The sequence below is a fragment of the Limanda limanda genome, chromosome 7, assembly GCF_963576545.1.
Source record: "Limanda limanda chromosome 7, fLimLim1.1, whole genome shotgun sequence".
Classification (NCBI taxonomy): domain Eukaryota; kingdom Metazoa; phylum Chordata; class Actinopteri; order Pleuronectiformes; family Pleuronectidae; genus Limanda; species Limanda limanda.
The window spans coordinates 25,198,755-25,223,758 of NC_083642.1; the positions used below are offsets into that span (position 1 = coordinate 25,198,755).

A 25,004-nucleotide genomic window follows, 5' to 3' on the forward strand; every position below is an offset into this window, starting at 1 on the left:
TTGAATTCCCCTAGTTTTATGCATTAATGATCTTCGGTCGGAGATTAAAATAAGCATATTCAACAACTTGTTTATTGTCATTGCCCTTACATGACATAATTGGAATAATGCTAATTATGAATCTGTGTTAGACCAGACACCAGGGACTGCCTGGGTGAAAGAGATGATAGGATGATTATGACTCTTTGATTAAAAATGATCATTAATAATTAAGTACCTCTCATTCCTTGGCCTAATGCTGTTTCTGACTTATGCTAACACAAGGCCACAAAGAGATTTGTGTTTGTCTGTTTAATTGCCTTGACCTTGGTCTTTCAATAGTTTCACAGTGTTCCAATTCATCCTCCCTGCTGTCGCTGTCACCTGAACCTGTCTACTCAGTATCGATGGCTGAAGGGAAATACATGTTACTACTGTCAGTGGAATTTATACGGCTGCAGTGCCTCCTGTCCAAATTCCTACTTTTGCATATCTTGCTAACTGGGTTGCTACAGTCGGCTTATTTCCGAGGGCCAGAGAGTATATGAGTGGCATTACTGAATAAGCTTGGGGGGGCTACAGGTTAATCAAAAAGAAAATTCAGTACAGTTACCCAAAAAAGCTGGTCCTGTATCCTAATGTCCTAATAGGTTGACTGGATTTGGTATAGTTTATACTCCGGTAGCTTCAGCTAACACACCTAAGTCTCAATGTACATTAGTTAGTCCTCGTAAAAACACTTCTATTGTAAGGTTTCAAATGAAAATGCATTGTTTGAAAAACAATAGCAGCATGCTACGTTAGAATGGGAATTAAATTAGATGAATAGTATTGATTAATATTGTGCTTATGTTCTGGACAAGAACATACGCTGGGGAGCAGGAAATCTAAACACAGGCAAGTTATTTTTGAGTGCGGCTGCAGGGTTTGAAGTACGCGCATTACAAAATCAATAACTCCTGATCTCACACACGCTTGAATAAAAAAGAGCCACAGGTCCTGAGCTTATTGAATGGTCAATTTTTTCCTGCTTTTTCAAATCCATTCCAACCTCGGATTTTGCTTTCAGCTCATACTTAAACTTACAACAAGGAGTTTTTAACTGGATATGAAACCATCTAATTGAAATATTGCTGCCTCTTTATGAGCAGCAATATTTCTTTAAATTAGACAATCAGGAAGAAAACTACAAACTATTCTAAATGTCTGTCTTCGGCTCGGACCACGGAAGAGGTCAGAGGTCAAACGATGTACGGCATGGTAAGTGTTGGTGTGTGAACGGTACAACAACGAAATTAGTGTTTTAAATCTATGAAAATGAAAAGTTTGTTATAAGAGCTTTTACATACAGAAATTCCTCCTGAAAATCAAAGGTAATGTCAACACTAATACACATTCACTTTAAACTGGTGGTTGAAAACCAATACAATTATAATCACTGTCAGTCACTGGGCATGTGCACGTCAGAGGTAGAGTGTCTGCTCTAGCTGGTTGCTTAGTTGCAGAAAATACTAAAAAGAAACAGGCTTGTAATTTGTTATCATATAATACATTCACCACTGGTAGTTGTTTCAAAAAGTCTCTTTTCTGTTAGAACACATCTCTGGAGTTTTCAGACTAAAAGCTGTGCCAGTTGTTTTTCTCTGAAGTCTCTGATTAAAAGCTTTAAAAAAATCAAGCTGTAGTCAAAGCCAAAGAGATAAGTATTAAGGTTAAAAGTTAATAATGTGGATGTAGCTTAAAGATGCTGTAAAACAACAGAGAGAACAGTATCTCAAACACAGCATGTAGCAATAACGGCTGTTTCCTATTCAGTATGACAGCTATGCAGTGTCACAGACAGGTTGGTTGGAGAGTATCAAGAAGAAAGGAGATTCATTTGGAGAAGCAGCTGACCATGGAGTCATAAATCCAGTTATTACCACAGTGAGAAAAGAAGTGCTCATTGTGATATTTTCTCTCTATATGGAAGTGCTCCATCCATGTGCTGCGATTGAAGTGGGTTTTGATGTCAGCCTCATCTATAATGGATCAGGTGACATTGTTCTGATGACAGCTCCTGATACACTTCTTCGGAGACGGGCACATGGAAATAGGCAATAATAATAATAATAATTCATTTTATTTGTAAGGCACTCTTCATCCGAGGATCTCAGAGTGCCACAAGTACATAGTTAAAAACAAAGTCCTAAAAAAAAAAAACTCAACTCAAAGTAAAAACGCCTTCTTGAATAAAAAGGTTTTTAGGCCAGTCTTAAAAGAGTCCAGGGTCTGTGTTGCCCTCAGGTGGTCAGGGAGACCATTCCATAGGCGGGGCGCTGCTGAGCAAAAGGCCCGGTCGCCCATGGTGCGGAGCTTGGTGTTGGGAACCCGAAGGAGCGAGCTACTTGTAGATCTGAGGGTGCGGGTGGAGGTTTGGGGAGTAATGAGTTCTTGTAGGTATGGAGGTGCATGTCCATTTATGCAGTTATAGGTGAGGAGTAGGACTTTGTATTCAATCCGGGTTGAGACAGGGAGCCAGTGGAGTGAGTGGAGAATTGGTGTTATGTGCTCATATTTACGGACTCTCATCAGGATCCTGGCAGCGCTGTTTTGAATGAATTGCAGTTTTTGGATGTTCTTGCCAGTGATCCCAGTGAAAAGGGAATTGCAGTAGTCCAGTCTAGAGGAGATGAATGCGTGGACGAGCTTCTCTGCATCTGACAGGGTTAAAGTGGGGCGGAGTTTGGAGATGTTTTTGAGATGGTAGAAGGAGGTTTTGCACAGGTTTTTTATATGGTCATTAAAGGTCAGGTGAGAATCAAACCTAACTCCCAGATTAGTGACTGTGGAGGAGAGGGGTATGACCTGACCGTCGAAGGTGAGCTGAGTTATGGAGGATGACTGAACCTGGTGTGGAGTTCCAACAAGGAGGGCTTCAGTTTTGCTACTATGCAAATGGAAACAGATCCTGGTGCTCTCTGCTGTCATTATCTCTGCTCTTTTTTCTTCCTCCGCGATTTCCCCAGGAGCAGGTGCCGCAGTCAGAAAGAGAGGGCGGGGGGGGAGAAAAAAAGGTACACGGGACATATGGAATCAGACAGCAAGTCAAAATAGTTTATTATTGAACAGGATTCATAGTCGAGGCACTACCTCACATTTAGTATAGGCACTGAACTACTGCACTGGAGTCACAGCCACCACTCGGTCTGAGAACCGAAGCCTGCCAACCACACTACAGGCCCAACGCTGTCATCAATGTGACCTACATCTGCTAAATCAAGAGAACTGATGTGGATCTTCTATGAAGACTCCCTCTTTTATATTCCCTTCTAGATATTTTTATTAAAAAGAATAAAAAAGAAGCTCTACTTAATCTCTCGTCAGGAGGTTATTAACCAAGAGATTTGGCTGTTAATGGAACCGATTCTGATCGGAAACTTTTAAACCAACATTAACCTTTGTTATGATTGTGAAGGTGTCCCAGTGGACTGGCAGGCTTCAGTGGGAGGAGTCAGCCTTTCCATGTGGACATTACAACATCCTACTAATCTAACCCAGTCTCCTGGATTCTTCAAAACATTTGACTAGTCTCCGTCTTCCGTCCAACACGTTAACAAATCACTGCGGGGTCATGACTCTATTACCTTGACAACAATAACCACCAACCATTTGTATTACTATGGTGACTACTATCATTATGATATAGTTCATAATATCAAAAGTCAGAGCAGCATATCCCCTCTTGTTCCCCTCTGTCTGTGTGAGCATCAAAAGGAACCTTTGCCGCAGCAGTCTAATCTTGTTTGTTTCTAGAGGGATTATCAAGCAGCATAAATTAGGTTATAATAACTTTGTACATCTGTGGCGCAGAGTGGGATCCTCACATCAGCTCAATCAACAGCACAACGTGTTTGCTGCTGAACAGAAATGTATTGAAGCTCGTTGCATTGTTTCTAGTTTGCATGACTTTTGCCTGCGTATAACAATTTATGTTATAGATCAGTCCACTATGACCCCTGGCAAAATCTGAGTTGATTAATGGGATCATTTGACCTTTTGGGAAATGTGATGTGATTGACACGCTCTCATGGCTGAACAAAGGGAAACTGTTAACTTGTGGCTTTGATGGGGGAATTAATTATTTCTCAGCAAACATCAGGCAGCTGCAGTGACTTCCAGAAGCCCTGTGTAACATTGGGGTTGCCAGGCAACAGCTAAAACACAGTGCCGAAGTATCGGGTGGATAAACAGACAAAAGGTCAAAAAATAGTAACAGCACATACTGAGTGAGGCTCTAGCTCCATATAGAGACATGAGAGTGTTCTCAGTCTTTATATCAACCTCTTGTCCCACATGCTGTCCACACTGTTTCTCAATTCTCTGTCCCAACTGTAAGGAAATATTTATTATATATGAAGTTGAATTGACTGCTTGATAGTAGTCCATGCCCCCAGTTCGAAACACAGGACTTCCGATATAAACTTTTTTTTTTCAGCTAGAACGACCCTGATGACGTCACTTTCAGTCTGGGCGCACGATACTAATCCACAGTGGACACCGCCAACTGTCTTCACTGGATTAATTGATCATCGTGTGTAAAATAGATCTCGTTCACCTTTAAACATTAAAATTAGCTTTGTAACAATGTTGCATTGCAGCAATTAAAAATGTCATCTGGATTCAAGTGAAACTGAATTTTGTTAATATGGTCTTATTGTAATAGACAGGATAATGAGCTGCTATCAGAAATGCACTCAAGTCTGGATAAAACCAGGGGATTATCAGGGGTGTTGTCCCATTTGAGGTTATGAACTGCTTTTAGTCATGCACTGAACTCCAGATATTCTCCTGACATTCTCCAGATGATCTGTAGGTGAAAAAGCTAATGTCAGAGTGAGAGGCTCTGAACGATATTCGGATTTTCTCCAGCCAAACTCTGAATAATATCTGAGTGAACCTATGTGAGGAAACAGGAGATCTGCGAAACTAGAGGACACGATGATGACGTTTCTAATAAAAAAGAGGAGCCACCCATGTAGAAGATACAGACAAAGATGCCAAGATAGCTTTTGGTGATAACAGCCAAGGTACTGTAAACAAAAACATGTGATCTGCGCAGGGGCATTGATTCTCTACTTCTGCATCTGCCTGTAGGGCCACTCCTCATCTGATTCCTGTAATGTTGTGACTGGAGAATCTCCTGCTGCGTTGCTCATGTCTGAAAACAGCTTCACGGTATAAAGCACTAATATTTAGGCTATATTTATTAATTAAGATTTTTCATAGTTGGATATATATATATATATATATATATATATATATATATATATATATATATTTTCATGGTGTGTGGTAAGATGAGGCATTTGGTCAGTGCTGCAGGGGCTTGATTTACTGTTGAGAGAGCTGTTTAAAGTGGCAGAAGTTAAACCACTTTATGTTTTCACAGTCATTACAGGAATAAAATACAAAGTGAAACGTTTTATAACATAAATAAGTATATATTTAACTTTTTAGAATTTCACACACAGCAGTCATCCTCTCTCTCTGTTTAACTTTTCTTTCTTAATAACTTCAGAACATTAGATTCGGTTCAGTAAACCTCCCAAATTACATTTGCACATACAGTACAGAGCACACGGCAATACTGAGCCACTGAGACCACGGAGGTTTTACCAAGTCAGTCACTGCAGGGGAGGCAGCACAGTTCAGCCAGAGAGATCAGAAGCAGAGACATGTCTGTACAAACTAGTTTAATACTCAGCTCTGAAAATGATGGACAGCTTTGAAGACCAGTGGTTCTCCAGCTGCCGGGGATTTGGAGATGGCGGCTGTTTGAAGCATTTCAGTTCAAAGCTCCCTCATATGTATTTTTTTAATTAAATTAATTTTCTGCTGTTCGGTGTCTGAAAACCCAGAGTATAAAAAATCCACTGATATACTCAAACTCTGATAAAATATGTTGGTGGCAAATTTATCTTTGTTCACCTTCCTTTCATTCTTTTGTAGACATTTCTCCTTAAGAACCGTAAGTCAGCTAGCATGATTACGTACTGTACAAGACCAACATGGTAAAAATAAACAGATCTATATATATATTCCTATCGAAAAATAATATTTCCGCAAAGCTTTGCAAGAACACACAACTAGTGACAACCACTTTGAGGAACCCAGCTCTGATCTGCACAACACCACGACACATCTGTCACCCCACAACCTCAATCCACAGCACAAACATCCGGAGGGAAAAAATATGAACAACAATGAACAATTAACAACAACAAAAAACAACCATTATATCCATCTTGATTTGTCTTTTCAGGGCCAAATATGAAACAAAACACAACAAGATCACGTGGGTATGTGAGTGTAAGAGGAACACATGTATGCTACCAGCAGGTTTTGACACTGTTCCTCGTTGCCCAGGAAACTGTGTAGATTTTTTCCTGCACAAAAATCATAAAAAGAAAGAAGAACAAAAAAAACAGAGAGCCTTTTCATTGTCAGAAAAAAAAGACACAGTTCTACAAAGGACGCACAAAAGTGAAAACTGTAAAGTCAGCTTCTGCCACCCCCAGCTTTGCACCGTGCTGAACGCACCCCCGTTGTTTTGTCACAACCTGAGTCTGTGGACCTTGTTTTTGTGAATCAAGCATTGTTCCTATACTGAAGGAGGGCCCTGACTGTTTCTTGGAGAAGAGTGTACAGCATATACTGTGTCAACAGATGTTTCGAGAGGTAATGATACACAAGGCAACTTTTTGGGGGCAATGAAAGAAAGTTTGTTTGCTCCAGATGATGAAACGGGCCTGAAATGAGGGTGTTATGCTTGTGCATTTATTTCCATTTTCAACATTGCTTTACTAAAAACCTGCGGAATAATTTAAGGGCTCTTATTGCATTTACCTGTGCCTCCGATTATTTAGATCGTTCAAATCTCACCAAGAAACCCATAAAACAAAATGAAGGCTCTTGTCATAGGAAGAAGGAGCACCATATATGTAGGTTTTCAATCCTTCCTACAAGAACGCATTTACAAATGCTTGTGCATCATCTGCTATTGGCCTGATAAAAAAGTACAGCATGAAATTAGCTGCTAGCTGCACTGAAGCATCCTGCTCTTCTGTTCTGTGTATCTCAACCTGCCGTCAGCATCAGCAGAAGGATTTCACTCGGGTGAGTAAACAGCACGACACGTTCGTCTTTGAGGAGCCAGAAAAAAACATTCCAGATTCGTCCTCACTGTAAAACAATCTGACACTGTAAGGGTCAGAGAGGGAGTCTCGGAGAAAGTTTCTTTTTTTTCAATACAACTAAAGAAACCAGATTCCCAAAACAGAGCACGACTTCACAGGCGAATGCGAATTATACTCATACACACATACACATAAAGTCAATCAAGTACACAACTGGGAAACGATGGATGTAGTGACATTGCACTTATGATAATGATAATTTTTGAATGGACATTTCATTAAAGGAATATATGTGTCATATGAATGTTGTTAAAGACGACAAAATCTCCAGTAGCAGCCTTTAATGCAGCTAATTTTTTGGGTTGTTGGGTGAGGGTCCACACTGTTTACAGTTGCATGGTCAAGCATTTAGCAAACTAATACCACATTTTACAAGTGGACGGGTGGATACCAAAAACTGAGATAAAAAGAGAAAAGTATAAAAGCTCTGATGAGACAAAGCAAGAAATTTAGAACTTAAAGGGCCAAATAGTTTCTTAAAGAGATGGTGGTGGATAGTGGATAAAACAGAAAAGTGTAAACAAGGCCAATATTTGCTTTTTCTATTTAAATATTTTCAATCTTTTTGTTGTATTTGAGCAAGTTACATGACAATAGAAATAGTTTGTTTGCAAAACTTATTTCCGTCTCCAAATTCCTCCATGACAAAAGCACACATCCAAGGGCACATACACATACACACACACACACACACACACACACACACACACACACACACACACACACACACACACACACACACACACACACACACACACACACTCACACAAATTGAAGCTGCATCAAGTCGGTTAATCAGTGTTGTATGGATGGACCACAGTCCCCTACCAGCAGAGCTATTTAGCGTCAGGATGCAGACCAAAAAAAGCACAAAAGGTGGGGCAAGACAGGGAAAAGGATTTGTGTGTGTGTGTGTGTGTGTGTGTGTGTGTGTGTGTGTGTGTGTGTGTGTGTGTGTGTGTGTGCGTGCGTGCGTGCGTGCGTGTGTGTGTGTGTGCGTGCGTGCGTGTGTGCATGCTTGCCTATGTATAAACAATGCTTACTTTGTATCAGTAACGCTACAGCCTTTTTATTCCCCCCTACTCTTTTAAATTAAAAGATGGAGACGTGTAGACAGTATTATCCTGGGACCGGCCAATCATATCGCGTGATCTGACCTCTCTTTAATTATCTATGTTAGATAATTAAATGATCTACCTTACTGTGGCTCTCACATCAATTTATCATTCTGTAGTACACTTTGTCTTCAATCAATTAATCATCAAATAAACTTACCATCAAATATCATCACCATGGCATAGGGGTATTAGGTGACACATCAATCTCAGACTAATGCTAATTCCACTGTGACAGTTCCACCTAGTGCATCTGCTGCAGCTGTAATGATTGATTGTTCCAGTACCTCAAATCTGAATGGAGAAGCAGATGACTGGTTCATCACATGGATTCAAAAAAATGCTTCATATATGTCAGGAACAGTCCACAGCAGAACAGACCATAGTTGTGTCTCAATTTAGGGGCCACATTCTTAATCGGCAGCATTTGTAGACTGATTGTGTCACAGCAGCGCAAGACTGTCCCAATAAGAAGTCTCCTCCAAATGCAGCCGACAAATGTGACCTTCCACCCCACGAGCAACAGAGGCCATTCATTATCATTCAGTTCAACTGTTTTTCAAAGAGGAAATGTCAGCAAAAAGAGTTGCGAAAAGGTCAGGACAATGTATTCTTAAATGTAAGCATTCAACCGAACAGCTAAAAAAACATGTTATTTAAACCAAAGAATGTTTTTTTCCATAGCTTTGTTGCTAGGCGATGGTTGTAACAGCTGGACAAGCTGGTTATGCACCAGGAAGACCAGACCCTATCGTTTCAGTTCGGCTGTGTAGACCGGGTCCTCGGCAGGATGTGGCAGCTGAATTAAGACACAGCTCAAAAGAGGCTACATGCTACCTGCCAAAAGTAAACACTGCAGCGGCCCGTCCTTTTTGTTTCCTGTGTGGCCTGGTCTGCGATCTACAGGTCACTGAATCTGTCACAGCAGCTCCCTCCATCATTGTTTATCCCCAACTCTTACACACACGTCTTTAAAGAATCAAATGCTCCTTCAATATGCCCCACACACATTTACATTCAAACTGCTGAGATTTTGTGGCCCTGTGCATCACAGAATGAGGTCTGACTGATCTGACCTCAATTTGTTTTTTGTGCATTCAGAACTTGTTTGAGGAAAGCCCATCGGAAACCCAAACGGAAACACTGAATTAACATAACCGAGATCATAACAATAAAACACTAATCTGTACTGTATGATTTTGTATTGTAATACAGTTATGGAAAGGCATCTAACAAAGGAGTCGTTAGCTGGACCTCAGGATGCTCCAACTATGCACAAGTGCCACAATTGCTCCAAAATGTTGCACAGTTATCATCAGATGCACTTCCTCTTTTCATCCATCATCTGGCTGCTGAGTTTGAGCTAAAAGAAACATTGTACTGCCATCCATCATAAAGCTTGAGGGAAATATGATGTCAGGTGGCTGATGTTTAGATTATTATTTATCTTTCAGGATGCTTCAGTGCAGCGGGTGCTGTTTGCCGACCTCTGCATTCACTCCATGAGCTCCTAAATCTCCATTCTGCAGTGTGAGGAAACATTTGAGTTTGCTGATCTGCTGCTGCTGTGCTCATGTCGTAGCAGAGGCGGGTATATGGGTAGCAAAGCAAGCTGCCGACAAGTTCAACCACAGTCAATTCTTCACCAACTACACATTAAGGAAACACAGTGACTGTGGTAACTGGTCGTTCCTAATTTGAGCCGCCTGCGGAGCGAACGCATATCAAGGGCCACTCTGGTTGACACCGTGGTAACGATGGCTAGCAGTTCTAAATGTCACAAGTAATGTATACAACACTGCAACCAAAGGAGAAGAACTAAAACAGACATTCACATTCCCAGAACGTCACTGGTCGTAGAAAAGTGTTGAAGCTTGCTGTTGCAGCAGCAGGTGAGAGCGACGCTGCTGCAAAGAGGAGATACAGATATGGCCCTATGTTCCTTTATTATCCAGCAAAGTACCCTGCTTTAATTCTGAAAAATGCTCAACAGTTCAAAGGCGTGTTGTTTCTTCACACACAGCGTGTGTGTATCGTATTTTTGCACATGTTTTGTCTCCCTCCGATTTCCCCCGAGTAGAAAATCCGTCACTTTTCTGTTCTTGCCAATCCCAGCAGTCAGATTGACTGTCCTTAATCCTGTATTCGTCCATCTCTGTCACAAACTGTCTCTGCAGATCCCATTTAAGAAATGCTCGCTGAAGGTGACAAGTGTATCCCAATTAACAAGACAAATCCATGAGTGGGACATTAAGATAGAAAAGTATCTCAAAGTGTGATCTGTGGATCCAATTCCTGTGTTTCTGCACATACATGACTACAATATCAATGCTGCTTTGCATTATTTCCTGTGTTTGAGTGTGTGCATGTGTCACACTGTTTCCTGTAAGCAGAGGGCTTCCACAGCATTACTGGGTCCCTGTGCGACGCCACCAATGACAAAGAGCATGCTGGTCGTCTGCAGGAGTGCAGAGGAGGAGCGTGCAGTGGGCATGGGCGCCACATACTCCCAGCGCCGCTTCACGGGGTTGTAGCTCTCCACTGTGCCCAGCGGCGTAGGCTCATTACCTGCAAAATGGAGAGTTGAACGTTATTGACAACAATAGGAAACAAACAGATTCAGATCTTCAAATATATATCACACAAATTTGGATAACATGTACTTAACACACCTGCCACCAGCAACTAGTCCTCTAAAAGAAAAATAACAACTCAATTCCTGGGCAGGTGTGCACACACAAACAGGCGTAGCTTCAGGAGTAGCGACAGCTTATCGTCAGTCACACAAACACACACACACAGACACAAACACACACAAATGCAAATAATCCAAGGTAACACCTCCTACAGTGATGAAGAATTCTCATGACTCAACTCCCCCTGCTGCCATAAACACACTACAATGGTCTTTTTATATCTATACTGTAGGTTATTGTTAGTGCACAGTATGTGGTAAACTGTAGGTAACAGCAGCAGGTTTACAAATAACTGCAATTGAAAATGTTTTCCAGTGCACGCTGGTTTAAAGCTGATCTACACAAAAGCTCAGTTTGAAGTCAGTGGTTAACTGTGACAGTGAAGGGACCTTTTATAGGTCTGTATAGCTTTTCTAGTCTTGATGGCTCAAAGTTCTTTACAGTAATACAGTGCAGCACTTTCTCTATGAGAAAGGCAGATAAGGGGTCCAGAAACTTGCCCAAGGACACTTCGGCATGTGAAATGGGGAAGCTGGGATTGAAACCGCCGACCTTCTAGTTAGAGGACGACCGCTCTAACCCCTGAGCCATACTGTCGAGCCCCTCAGTGCAGCCGGATAGCATCATAGTCCTGTAGCCTTTAAATCTTGGAAGGACACTGCTGAGATTGATCATAGCACTTCTGTAACTTTGTTGTACTCGTGATGGTCACTGCAGCTGAACCAAATATCTCTTTCTTTAATTTCACACATTTTTCTTCCAAGTCAAAAGCCAGGCACCTGCATGAGCCACGATGCAAAATGTTTTTATTCCTTTCATTTCGCCTACGTTACTGTGTTTTAGTAGCTGCTCCACAAACTCCACAGGCTGACACCAACAGAAGAGGAAGAAAAGGACAAAGAGCTAAACATCCAAAGAGCGTATTCAGGAAAGGGACTTTAATACATCGACCACATGTTGGGTGTCACCAAGGATTCCACTTGTTCCTCAGCTCTGCTCTGATCTTCCTTCTTCTTCCTCTGTCTCTCTTCCCCTCCCCCTCAGCTTCTCTTCTCCACCTCAGGTGCTATCCTCTCTGACATTATACATGCCAGCACTAAATTGTTGCCGTTTCCATGGAGACCTACATCACAGCAAGTCCCCAAATGATATGGACTAGTGAGTGTGTGTGTGTGTGTGTGTGTGTGTGTGTAGTCATGAATGTGGATAGATATGTGTGTCTTCATAAAACATGAGGAGCCAAGGCCTGAGAAGCCCCAGATTGCTTTGAAAAGTCCGACTTCACTGACACTTTGTTCTTTTAAAAAAAATGAACCCCCCCCCCCCCCACACACACACACAAACTTTGCCGCTCTCAAAGGCTTCCTGCCATTGCTTTAATTCTCAGCCCACATTATATCAATTCACGGGTCCTTCCTCTCTTCTGCTGCTCTGCTCTCTCTTGTCTTTTGACCTCCATTCATCCTCTTTAATTCCATCCATTATCTCCTCACATTATTTGGTCTTTGGCGTCATTAAGTTAGTTTTCTAGCCTCATCTTTCTTCTTCTTAGTTTTTTTTCCTCTTTTTTTCTTATCACCTTTTTTTCTAAGAAGCATTTTTATTTCTTCTTTATGAGACTTAATGCTTTTCATCTCCTTTCACCTGAGCTTTTTTCTCCTTAACCCGTCTCTATTCAACCCATCCCTCTCATTTTGGCTTCACTTTTTCCTCTTTGATGTGTCTCATGTTAAATTGTCTTCCTGGCTTCTGCTCTTGCCATCTCTCCAACTCGCTACCTCTGTTGCATTGTTCTTTGTCTCACCAGTTCTCTTGTTCTTCACCTCCTCCTGAGGGAGCTTTCATTTCTCTCCTCTTCTCATTGTCCAACTTCATGCACACATACATTCGGTACAAAGAAATTCATCAACACTAATCCGTTTGCTTATAGAAAGCATCTTTAAATGAATATAATTCAGAGTATTTCAGCTTCTAATAGGAAATAATCTGAAAACAGATATCGCATGATATTCATGTACACTAAGGATTTGTTTAACGTAGCGAGAAAAAAGAACGAGGTCAGCAACAATCGCTTCAATTATCTATGTTGAATTCACCACTGGTAGGGTGAGGCAGTTTTTCTTCTTGTCTTCTGGAAAAGAGTCATGTGATTGGAACAGAAGGATAGCTCATGACTTATAGGACCCTGTCAGGAAGCTAACATGAGCATCTGTGTCCTATTGTTTCTGACAGTTTCTGCACATCTAGAATAGAAAACACCCTCAGAGTTTACAAACTAAAACAGGACCAGCAGCATTTAATAAGTCTCCAGGATCAAAAACTCAAGGAGTAATGTGGACCAGTGATGTCTTTTAAAACTAAAACATATTGATATGGAATGTGGATGTGATCACAGTGCAATAACCAAACTAGATTATATACCATGTCTGTTTATACCTTGCTATCCTAGCCTGCAGTCTGATTTACAACTTTATATACACTATACTATACTATACTACACTACACTATACTATACTATACTATACTATACTATACTGCTAACTATAGAAATAGTACAACTTTGAAGTAGTAGTTGTAGTAGTAAACATACCTGAGGAAACTGAAATGTAGAGGACCAGACTATCTCCAAATAGACTATTTATGACTATATAGACATATTTATGACTATACTATACTACTATCTATAGAAAACTGCTTAGTTATAGTAGTAAAGCTAGGAACAGACATTACTGAAAGTAAAACCTATAAAGACATGTTTTTAATGCATTGTGACTTTCGTATGAGGTGAGTGAACCTCATTAGAGTGAGGTGAACTTCAAATGAACTGTGGCTTTGCACTGAGATCTGATTGGATGGATTATACAATTATTCTCATTCATGGCACAGCCCACTATTCTTCCCTTTGCCATCTTTAGATATTCAACATAGATGAAAGAGTCAGAGGATCATCAAACTAATTTAAATCCATTCTGATGGGTCCATGACCCCTTTGTACCAAAATGTACGGTGATCAATGCAACGGTTGGGAAGACATTTCCATTGAAACCACAACTGTGAGCCTTATTCTGACAAGAGAGGAAACACATAAGTTCATGATCCATCGTCAAAGAGACTCAAGGTTTCATACAGCTTCTCTCTAGCCCGTGATTGATCAGCAGCAGCTACAGCAGCTCGACTGGTCTTAAACCTAAGTTCCCTCACACTAGCGTTCCTCTGTTCCCTTCACTGGTTTCCAGTGGCTGCCCGCAGCAGCTTTAAGTCACTAGTAGTTGTGTAGCATTACATTTTTATTCGGTGTCGTGTGTCCAAATATTTTACATACGTACAATGCCAGTTAACAGCATCTAAATTGCTACAGAGCAGCCCACCATTGGGAGGTAAACAGACAACAGAACTTATTTTATGGCGATTGGCATCCAGCCTATGGCGGATTACTGGCACCTAGTGGCTGGGAGGTGTTATCATCGGTCAAGCGAAATAATACAGGCTGCGTGACGGCAAAACCTTTGAACATTTCTTTAATAAGAAATCGCCCGTGTGCCAATGATCGTGCCTTAGGTTGCTGACCCATGACTTAGCCCCTCCATGCCATCGCTCTCATTTTCTCACTCTCACAAACACACTGACGATGGACCCATCTGTCATAGTCAGCCAGGCCATCGAGTATCGGGTCAATCCAAACGCATCAGTGGTTTTCACAGTCCGTGTCTTTCTCTTACATCCTCGACTGTTTCCACTAGTGTTGCTCAGCCCCGCCCATCCTGAAGCTTACAAGTGTTTATTTCTGTTCACCTCTCTCTGACCTGCTGTTGCTTCTATCAGGCAGCGAGAGAAGAGCCCGGCGCTTCATTATAAATCGGGACACAACTCCCGTAGCCGAGCTCATGGCCGTGTTTGATCTGTGCTGTGAACAGTGTCACTACATGGCCTATTTTTAGCACTAATTCTTGACCTCCTCGCTCACACTGCATCTACCAGGGCTTTAGAGCAGATCAGGTGTTTAGTCCCTGCTGGCAGATGCTTGTGGATGTTTAGTCAGAGATTGACCTCTGGACAGTCGCAGACAAGCTACAGCTCAGGGAAGCTGCGCTGCTGCTCCAGACTCGGTAGCAAAAGGCTAAATGAAATGTAAGACTGTAATGTAACCTCATCTCTGATTTGCACAAATAATTCAACTCAGAAGAATCCTTCCTCTGTACAGAAGAGGGGTTGAGAACCTATTTCTGACGGCCTTGTTGTAGTTACAGGTAGCTGACTGGAATTTTGACAGTAATTAATTTCTACATATATGTTCTTATCCGTCTGTCTCTGTTGTATTTGACTGAAGGTGGGGCTCAGTTTCTCACACAGGAGGATGACATGATCACATAACATCAGGCGAAGCAAAACAAAGTAGTCGACCAATCAGACAACCCATTGGTTATCGTTTGATAACAAATGAACTGGGCTTCAGGCTTTATGTTCTCTTCACTGTACACTTTTTACAGTATAACTAGTTTATTTTGACGTTACTTAAATATACTTAAAAAATATTTAAAAGGGTTAAGGTCCAAATCTCTATTAACACCTATCTACAAATGAATGAAGACCAATAAAAAGCTGATAGGTGATACATTTTGGTTAATGCGTTCCTCCCCAAAGGTTAGTCAAACTAGAAATGAAAAATCTGAATGTCCCAAAATTGAGTTGCTCGCCTGCAAATTCTGATGCAAAATATATTTTAGAGAGTTTACCAGCATCTACCAGCCACCATCATTATGTGTTCAATACAGAATGCTTGTTTGGCTAATTAAAAATTAGTAAGAACACATCTAATTTGCCTCATATCATGAAGTTCTTTTGGATTTTCTGGTTTATTGATTTCTTTTAAATGTGGTGATATCTGCACAAACACGGTCAGAACCTAGAACTCCACTGATGCAGCCTTGATATATATACAGCATTAACTGTATGTTAACAGTAAAATATGAAACTTAACTTCAGAGAATGCAATATGGCAGCAATGAAGGTTAGGTTTAATGCTAGAGCATAATTTATCTCCAAAAATGATGAAATCTTCTGTTCTGAACGGTATGGACACATCAGAACAAACAATGAATCATCACAGAGTTCACTGAGGTGAGACTCAGCGGGATCGTGATGGAGAACGCTTGTTAGCTGCCCTGTTGACCAGCTGCTCTCACCTGGCCTGCTGGGATGCACATCACTGGAAATGTCGGACAAAAACTTTCAAAAAAAAATAAGATCTGGTGTCCACAAAGTGAAGAGTGGTGTATACCCAAGAGTTATTGTGTTTTATTGTTACTAATGCTGACGATTCACCAAAAATGTGCATTATCTACAGCTGTTTGTGAACAGGTCTAGTGACCCGGACTGTCTCTAAACTTATGAACCGGTTTTAGAGCCAAAATACTTTGTCAATTACCCTAAGACAGGAAACATTATTTAAGCACTGACACATAACTTAGTCTCGAGGGTTCTTCTAACTCGGTCAAGGCTACTTTTAGCTTAAAGATGTTTTTTGAATATGGATGAATATGGTAATGTACCTTGACCCACAATGTTTTTAATTGTATATCATATATTTAGTGTTTCAAAAGCACAGCCCTGTGTTATCCACAGAAACTTTAGCAAACTCTGTTATCAACAACAACTTAATAGTGAGTGGCAGACTGCATCACTAATTGGCTGCAGATACAAAGCCTGTCAAAATGGAAGAGATCTACCGACTTAACCTTCATGTGCATGAGTGTTTTTTGATGTTTTGGATGTCCTCTTACATTTTACACAAACCTAATGAAGTGCAAACTAGAAATGGAGCGAAACAAAGCAGCTTTAAAAGTTGTGTAATAAGGTTGTGACAATCGCTAGGCCTTGTGATGTGAAGCACAGTATTGACAACAAGAATAAAAAGTGCTTGTGAGAGAAAAGCATGGCCTATCTTTCTCTATCTGTCTACAACCAACTGTAAGAATAACAGCATCAACATGCAGCGGTGACTCACTAAGCAGAGACCAGTCTTCTGCCTGTTCAAGGTATTTTTCATGATTTAATGGAAGCTTCATTGAACTCTAAACTTTTTATGCCTTTTTATCATAACTGTAAATTTACCAAGCTTTCATTTAAGTTAACCTTCATTTATTCAAGTCTCGCTTAGGAAAGCTCAGAGGTTAAATAGATAAAAAGTTCTGTGCGCTTGTAAAAAACAGCTCAGCACTGAGTATATTTCAAGCATATTCCCATGAGTAGTTTTTAACAAAGTGCAGTGAACCGAAAGAGAGACCATCCTTTTAGCAGAAACCAGTTCTCTTCAGTGGGCTGTCACACATTTTTTTGCCCCAGTTTCTTCTGTGGATTATTGCTGCCTCTGTGTTTTCTGTCACTTCACGTGATCCCTGATGTGACTATGGTTGTATATGTTGCAAATTGTTTCATGCTGTCATGAAAAATATCATCAAGAAGAACTATCTATTTATCTACTACCAGCAATCTGCATATCAGCAAAGACCAGTGGTGAGTGTCCGCAATAATTAACTGAATTACATTGTTGTAACTTTAATAAATGGTGTAAAGATGGGAGCAGGATGAGATACATTTATCTTCACAATGTAGAGAAGATAGTATAGTAAATTATATGATTTATTTTCAGTTGTATAAAAATCAAATCTGAATTTGTTATTTTTTGTCCATTTAAGGTTTTGTAGGCAACCTGGTAGCACAGTATTTGGGATGCTTTCTTGAAGTATATAGAGTTGAACACATACAACACATACAAGATGGTATTGTCTACATTGAGATATACATTTTTTAATCTAGAGTTAATGATTGAGGACCAAATACTGGTCCTTGTGGGACTGCTTTATCAACCCTATAAAATAAATAATATTAAAACAGTGTTTCAGATGAGTTAAGCGTATATAAGGAGTAGGAAATAATTTGCTACTTAAATCGAAACATACTGCATTATATACTGTTCTTGTCTTCACAACCACTCAAAGCACTTTACACAACACGGTGCATTCATCTGTTCACATACACATTCATACAGTGCTTCAATATGCAGTGCGCGTGTGTGTGTGTGTGTGTGTGTGTGTGTGTGTGTGTGTGTGTGTGTGTGTGTGTGTGTGTGTGTGTGCAACTACATTACAGATGCTATTGGATCTCTGCAGATGTATTTTTATCTTTTATTTCCCAAGTCAAAAGGCAGAAGGTTTGAAATGTGCCATAAACAGCTATGATTCACAAGCCCCCAAATACCCCCATGGATTAGATGGAGAGAGAGAGAGAAAATCAGAGCTGACACACAAACAGAGAACAATCTATTTACCTCTTTCCCTTTTACTCCCCCTCAATGTGTCATTTTAACGTTAGCGAACATGGACACGCACATCCATTTCATCCTGGTACCTCATTCAATACTCTCTTTCCTTTCTCTCTGTCGTCTGCTGAATTTCGAACTTTCGAGTCTTTAAACACACACACACACACACACACACACACACACACACACATACAGATGTCAGTCTGCATTATTGACTATCACTTTGACGTCTGCACAGAGAGAAGTGGCTAAAGTGAATAAAGCCTATATGGGAAAGTGTTAAAAAAAACATTCTAACGACTGAGGTACTAATCAATTTGAAGCAAATTAAAGCTAAATTCTTTACCAGTCTCTACCACATTGGTGATAAAACTGAGTGTGCTTTGAATAACTAGAGTGATATTTGAGACAAATGTGAGCCTCTACTTCATGTATTAACATTTAGGCTTGTATCCTTCAGGTTTCTGCCTTTCTGGTCGGATGTTTTGTATTTAAACATCTCAGAAGAGGATAAACATGATGGATGTGAACTCTAGGGTGCTGTGGCTTCCCTTAACATATATGCAAAGACATATCTTCATACTTTGTGCCAGAAAACATCAAAAGTACAATTAAACAAGCTGCAGTACCAGTGTAAAAGCTGCTGATTTCAGAGAAGGTCTCATATTATTCTGCAATATCTCAAAATTGAAGCAGTAATGATTTGTAGATAACAATTGAGATGGAGAAGCAAAATAATTTTCCATTTAATATGGGATGTTAACACCAGTTTGCAAGTGTATGTGTGTGTGTGTGTGTCATCTTGCTGATGCGTGTGGATGTAGAGAATAGAGTCAATATCTGCTTTACAAGCATGTCTTCGGGGAAAGCTGACCTCAGATTAATTTGTAGAATTGCTAAGTCTCTCTTCATGCCAGTTTGTTTACTTTAACAAATGCAGCTCAGTCGAGGAGAAAATTGAAAGTTAATGGACATCTAATTTGTGTGTGTGTGTGTGTGTGTCTGTGTTCATGATAAATCAGAGCTATGCTGTTGAGTTGCTGTGAGTGAATACTGAGATTACTTGCAGTTCAGCATAAAAAAGACTTACATGTCCAATAATTAGTAGAGTATTAAAGTGCCCTCTCATGTGATATTGGTTTATGTAATTTGTAAATCCACCAATAAACATGCACAACAATAAACAACCATTGAATCAAAAACTATTTTTGCAATTCTTGCATTTCCTAACCTTCCTTATCTACACTCACACCAATAAACTACATTAAACTGAATTAATACAAGTTCATGAAATTCATGTGTCCTGCAATGCCATGCCACTAAGGGGAGGAAACTGAACATCTAGTATTTGTATTATTTCAGCACTCTTTGATAGACAAATAAATGCACAGGAAGCATACCAGTGAACAGCTTTAAGCAGCACTCTGTTTCTCCACTCAGATTTTCCATTGCAACAAAAGCTATTCAAGTTTCCTTTAAAAATCACACAAGATGAGTATAAAGTAAAAAAAACTATATATATAGTGTTCCTATCCGCATATATGTGTATACACAGCGGGCGGCTGTGGCTGAGGGTAGAGTGGTCGTCCTCCAACCTGAAGGTCGGCAGTTCGATCCCCAGTCTGACCCATCCATCTGCATGCCGAAGTGTCCTTGGGCAAGATGTTGAACCCTGAATTGCCCCCCATAGAAAAACTAAGTGCTGCGCATAGATGCACCTTATGAATGTGTGTGTGAATGGGTGAATGTAGAACTGTACTGTAAAGAGCTTTGAGTGGTCATCAAGACTAGAAAAGCACTATATAAATACAAAACCATTTACCAAACCCAAAGCCATATAAGCAAACAGCTGTTTAAGATTTATGTTCATTATGTAGACATACGGCTGTTTTAACTTATTAAATGTTTATATTGATAAATAATCAATGATTAATCAATAATAAATATCCATGAACTTTTTATAGAAGACAAGAAGATGTATATATAGATATTAATAGTGTTGGCAGCCTCGGTAGAGTTGGGTATGTTAAACTGGTGGTGCGTGCGTACTCTACTATTTTGCTTTTTCAATCTCTGGTTTAAATGGACAATCCATTTAACATGAGGATCAATTTATTTTTCATTAGGATTACTCGGCCTGTGAAAACATTTGCCTAATGCCTCATTGACTTTGGAGACAGTGTTCTAAAGTCAGAAATAAATAGACATTATACAATGAAAATTTACAAATGGAGTCATAGACATTGGTGTTAACCACGAGCAGTAGACTGTCGACATAAAACTGCATCCTGTGAAGCAATGGTCACGTGACCAATGCTGGTGGCTGAGCAGGTGCTTCCGCTACGGAGTTAATCTGCCAGCCCGTTTACAGCCAGTACATCTCTATCTGCCGCGCAAACTGTTGAATGTTATCTTATACAACAGACTGGGTGTGCATTTGCCAAAGTATGCTATTTTAAAAAGTGGATCCAATTGAGAAACTGCAACTTTTAGACAGAACTGCTTACCTATAATGAAGGCCTGAGCTCAGGGGAGTAATGAGGGTAAACCAAGTAATCACCGTTGAGGTACCTTTTTGAATACAAAATAGTATTTAAGCACCTTTTATGGTGGTTTACTCTCTTGTTATTGTCTGATTTATTAAGCTTTTAGTCAAATTCAACACCATTGTTTACTGAGCATTATATGACAGTTCAGCGCACAACCTCAACTTGCCCCCGCCCCTTCTCACTGTTGCCTGGCACCTGACCCCTACTCTCTTGTCTCTATAGCGTACAGCCCTCGCTGCTTGCACACTCTCAATTCCAGTCTCTCTTACAAACTGAGAAAGTTTGGGTCCTCCCTTTTACTAACGGTTTCATTTGATGCAGCAGCTCATCAAAACGGGAAACAGACATATGATGAACTTTTCCCTTTTAACAGCCAAACACAGATCAGCTGTTCCTCCGATGTGAGACGCTCCTTTAATTCCAGTCATAAGCGAGTTAAGTCTCTTTTTACTCTGCCCTAAAAATATGATAATGCAGACAGATATTCAATCAAATAGATATTGCCTGTACATTTTGCCCTGCATTTCAGATGGTTTGTGTGAGTCAATCTTTGGCTTTTAAATGTATTGAATTAATAAATTGCTATTGTTGAGAGAGAGAGAAAGAGAGACAAAGATCTAATGCTGTAGATGTATAAAGAAACATGAAATTGCAAAACTCAAGTATAGTCCCTCAAATTTGTAAACAGTAATTGAGTAAATGTACTTAAAAATGTACTTATAATGTCCAACACAAACAAACAATAACATGCAAATGTATTGGTCTATATGATTTGATTTCAGTGGTTCTAGTCTCCTATAGTCTATATCTAGTCTTGTATATGGGTGACTGAAGTTCATCAATCTTTTCAATAAGGGCGTTAGAGAGCTGCCTGGAATTTATGGTTCCCCCACCTATAGTTTTTACCACTCGAGCAGTGACTAAGATGGATGAAAAAAATTGTATGTTATGAGAACGGTGAAAAATATTCAAAGTTTCCTTAAATGTTGTTTTCAAAAAGATATGTTTGCATGATCACAAACTTAGCTAGCATCAGATCTGTTTCGCTCTTGTTATTCGCTAAATAACAAAACCGGTTGATTGACAGCTTTGTCTCCAATTGTCACTGCTGACTCATCTTCCCAAGTCCATTGGGCTGATGTCGCAGGTCCCAGGGGTTTGTGAGAAAGGTCTCGGTAGCCGAGCCTAGAAGCTAGAACTCTAATGTAACCTGCAGTGTTGGTGTAAAGTTTCATTTTAGAAAAAGTTAAAATGAATAGATTTATGTACTAATTGGTTAATGATATTTATTCTGTTATGACAGTGTCGTTGAGCTAAGCCCTATCATCATAATTTTTCAAACACACATACACACATATTATAGTTTGAGGAAAATGTTTGTTATTGTACAACTGTAGTACAAAAACAAGAAAGAACAGACAAATGTGCAGTCACATACTACCAGACACATTGTTGTGTCTTACTTGTGTTGCAATATCCCAAAAACAAACAGGATCATTTGTTTTCTACACACAGATTAATTGGTTCTCTACACTGGGCTAAGACCTTTGTAAGGTATGCAGCATAAATTAACAGAAAAAGGTGAAGCAACAATGGACATTATTCACTACTGTGACCTGGTTGATGTTCTGTCTCAACTTTCTTCCCTCTTCAGTCAAAGCACAGCGCAGTGTTTGACTGAGAAAAAATAATACACTGAAAAAAGAGGGGTAAAAGAATGGAGGTGCTGACCTAGACCACCAGCTGCGATGACCCTTCCTCCCAGGCAACCTGCCACAAAGTCAGCCCGCTTCTCCCTCATCCTGGACATTCGGCTGGGTTTGATCCAGATGCCTGTTGGAGGAGAAAAGAGAGTCAGCCATAATAGAATAGACACAAGTTTCTCATTCTGCACAACAAAGTAATATATGTACACACTCACACATCGCATATCACCTATCACATATGTGCAGTGTTGGTCAAGTTACTTCTAAAAAGTAATTAGTTACAGTTACAAATTACTTCTCCCAAAAAGTAATTGAGTTAGTAACTCAGTTACCACATTGTTAGAGTAATTAGTTACTCAGCAAAGTAACTGTGGCGTTATTTTTCATGTTTTATAACGCTGTTACGTTCTGTAACATCTTTAACGTCAAAGATGTTTATATTAACTGATTGAAGAATAAAAACACTATATACAGTATTTTAGAACATTTGGTATTTATTTGAACTCAATAGATTGCAGCCTGCCATATGATGCATAGAATTAAAACATATAAAAATAAATATTGAAAATAAAATTCAAGTGCAAATGTAAACTTGGGTAAAAAGAAACAAAGGAAAATCTGGCCATTAAGTAGTGTGAGAAGTAGTGCCGGTACTTCCAGTTATTGAACGCTACTTTTGAATTTCCCTGGCTCGTCGCCATTGTCGCTGTCTTGAGCTGTAGTCAGAGCGTGCAGTGAGACAGCTCTCTCCACGCAGCTGGGGTGTAATATTGTAACGGATCGAGAGACCCCCCCCAGAGTGTTGTTTGACAGCCGAAAATGGACAGGAGAAAGCGGAAGTGCGGAGGAAGCCGGCAAAACAGCGTGACCACTATAGCGGAGGAAGTGAAAGAGAGGCAGTGGAAACCCTCGAAACTAAGGAGCGGACCTCTGAGAGAGACTGAGTAAGCCCTGGCCGGTCGGTGACTGCGGAGTCGCTGCCGGTTGAGATCGCCGACTGACCGCTTCATTCAACCAAATTGTAGTAACGCGCCACTTTACATTATCAATAACGTTAACGGCGTTGTAACGATGACAAAAGTAATTAATTAGATTACTCCGTTACTGAAAAAGAACTCCGTTAGTAACGCCGTTATACTTAAACGCCGTTAATCCCAACACTGCATATGTGAGCATCACATTCCATTGCATTCAATTGGACAATATTCTGCTGCAATATTTGCTCCCATTCCACCAGAGCATTAATCAGGTCCAACAATACTGTTGTATGATAGATCCACAGTCATCACTACTCGTTCATATGATGAGGGAGGATTGGTTTATCTAAATTACCTGCAGATCCTGTCTTTTGTCCTCCTGTTATTGTTTGCAAAAGCTAATACATCATGATGACATAATTCTTATGATCATAAATCATTTGATCTATTATACGCTGAAGGTGCTACAGCTTAAGAAAAACCTTTTTGAAGTATATGCATGGCATTTGGGGATTTCTTTGACTTCTCTAGGGTGTCACTTATCATATGAAATGATATGTTGTTATATGATGATGTTATTGGTGTATTTTGTCCCACACAGACTCACGCAGAAACGCAAGAGGTGATCACCACCAACAGGAGTCAGCTGCAAGACTTGTATTAAATTAGAGTTGAGCAACACCAGGGGTAGAGCTCTCATTTTAAAGACTGATTCTCTCGCCAACCCTCACATATGTACAATCATGAGCTCCTGAAGGTGAGTATAAAGGAAAATATAAGCAAATAGATTCCAGGGTGACTGTATAACCCTCTCTGATGGAGACTTCATAGAACCTCAGTATGTGAGACGAGCAGGCTGACGTCTGATCTCACGTCTCACCTGACAACCACAGCTGTTGCCTGGGATAAGCAACATGGTGGATCACGGTATCGTTCAGTGGATAGATGGATGGGTGAATAAATTAATTTTCATTTGACAACACAATAGCCTTAGTTCCAGCGAACAGACGGGGGTTTGTTTGTTAATGTACTTTACTGCAGCCAAGTTTCCCTGCACTGAGGAGACAGACTGCCAATTAAAATGTTGCCAACAGTGAGCGTGAGAGACACTAGAGAGAGGTGGATGATTGTAAAATTAGTTTAACAAAAAAACTGTTGGTGTTGTTAAGAGGCAGGTGCAGTTGTTGTGTGAGGCATTTATATCCCTGCTGCTTTTCTGCTTTTTTATGAACTTATGTAAAAATTTGCTTTTCACTACCCAAGAGAATTAAGAGAAAACATCACTTTGGTGGAAAAACTTAGAGGAGGAGAGAAGGATGAAAAAAAGCTCTTGAGAAATGAGGAATCAACACTTTTTCAAAGGAGAGGAGAGGGCAAACGGGTTGCAGTGCTTGTGTAAAGCAGGCTGCAGGGGAGTAATGGC

The 25,004-nt window shown here is 40.1% G+C and overlaps 1 protein-coding gene across 1 annotated transcript in view; it reads right to left on the minus strand.

Annotated features, from left to right (window-relative positions):
* Positions 1 to 10,703: 10,703 nt before the first annotated feature.
* Positions 10,704 to 25,004, minus strand: part of LOC133005772 (kelch domain-containing protein 8B-like) — a 108,115-nt gene continuing 93,814 nt past the window's right edge. The window contains exons 4-5 of the mRNA XM_061075554.1: positions 22,630 to 22,731; positions 10,704 to 10,900 (exon numbers count right to left, since the gene is read on the minus strand). Of these exons, the coding sequence (XP_060931537.1) occupies positions 10,704 to 10,900; positions 22,630 to 22,731 (299 nt within the window). The remainder of the gene's footprint in view (positions 10,901 to 22,629; positions 22,732 to 25,004) is intronic.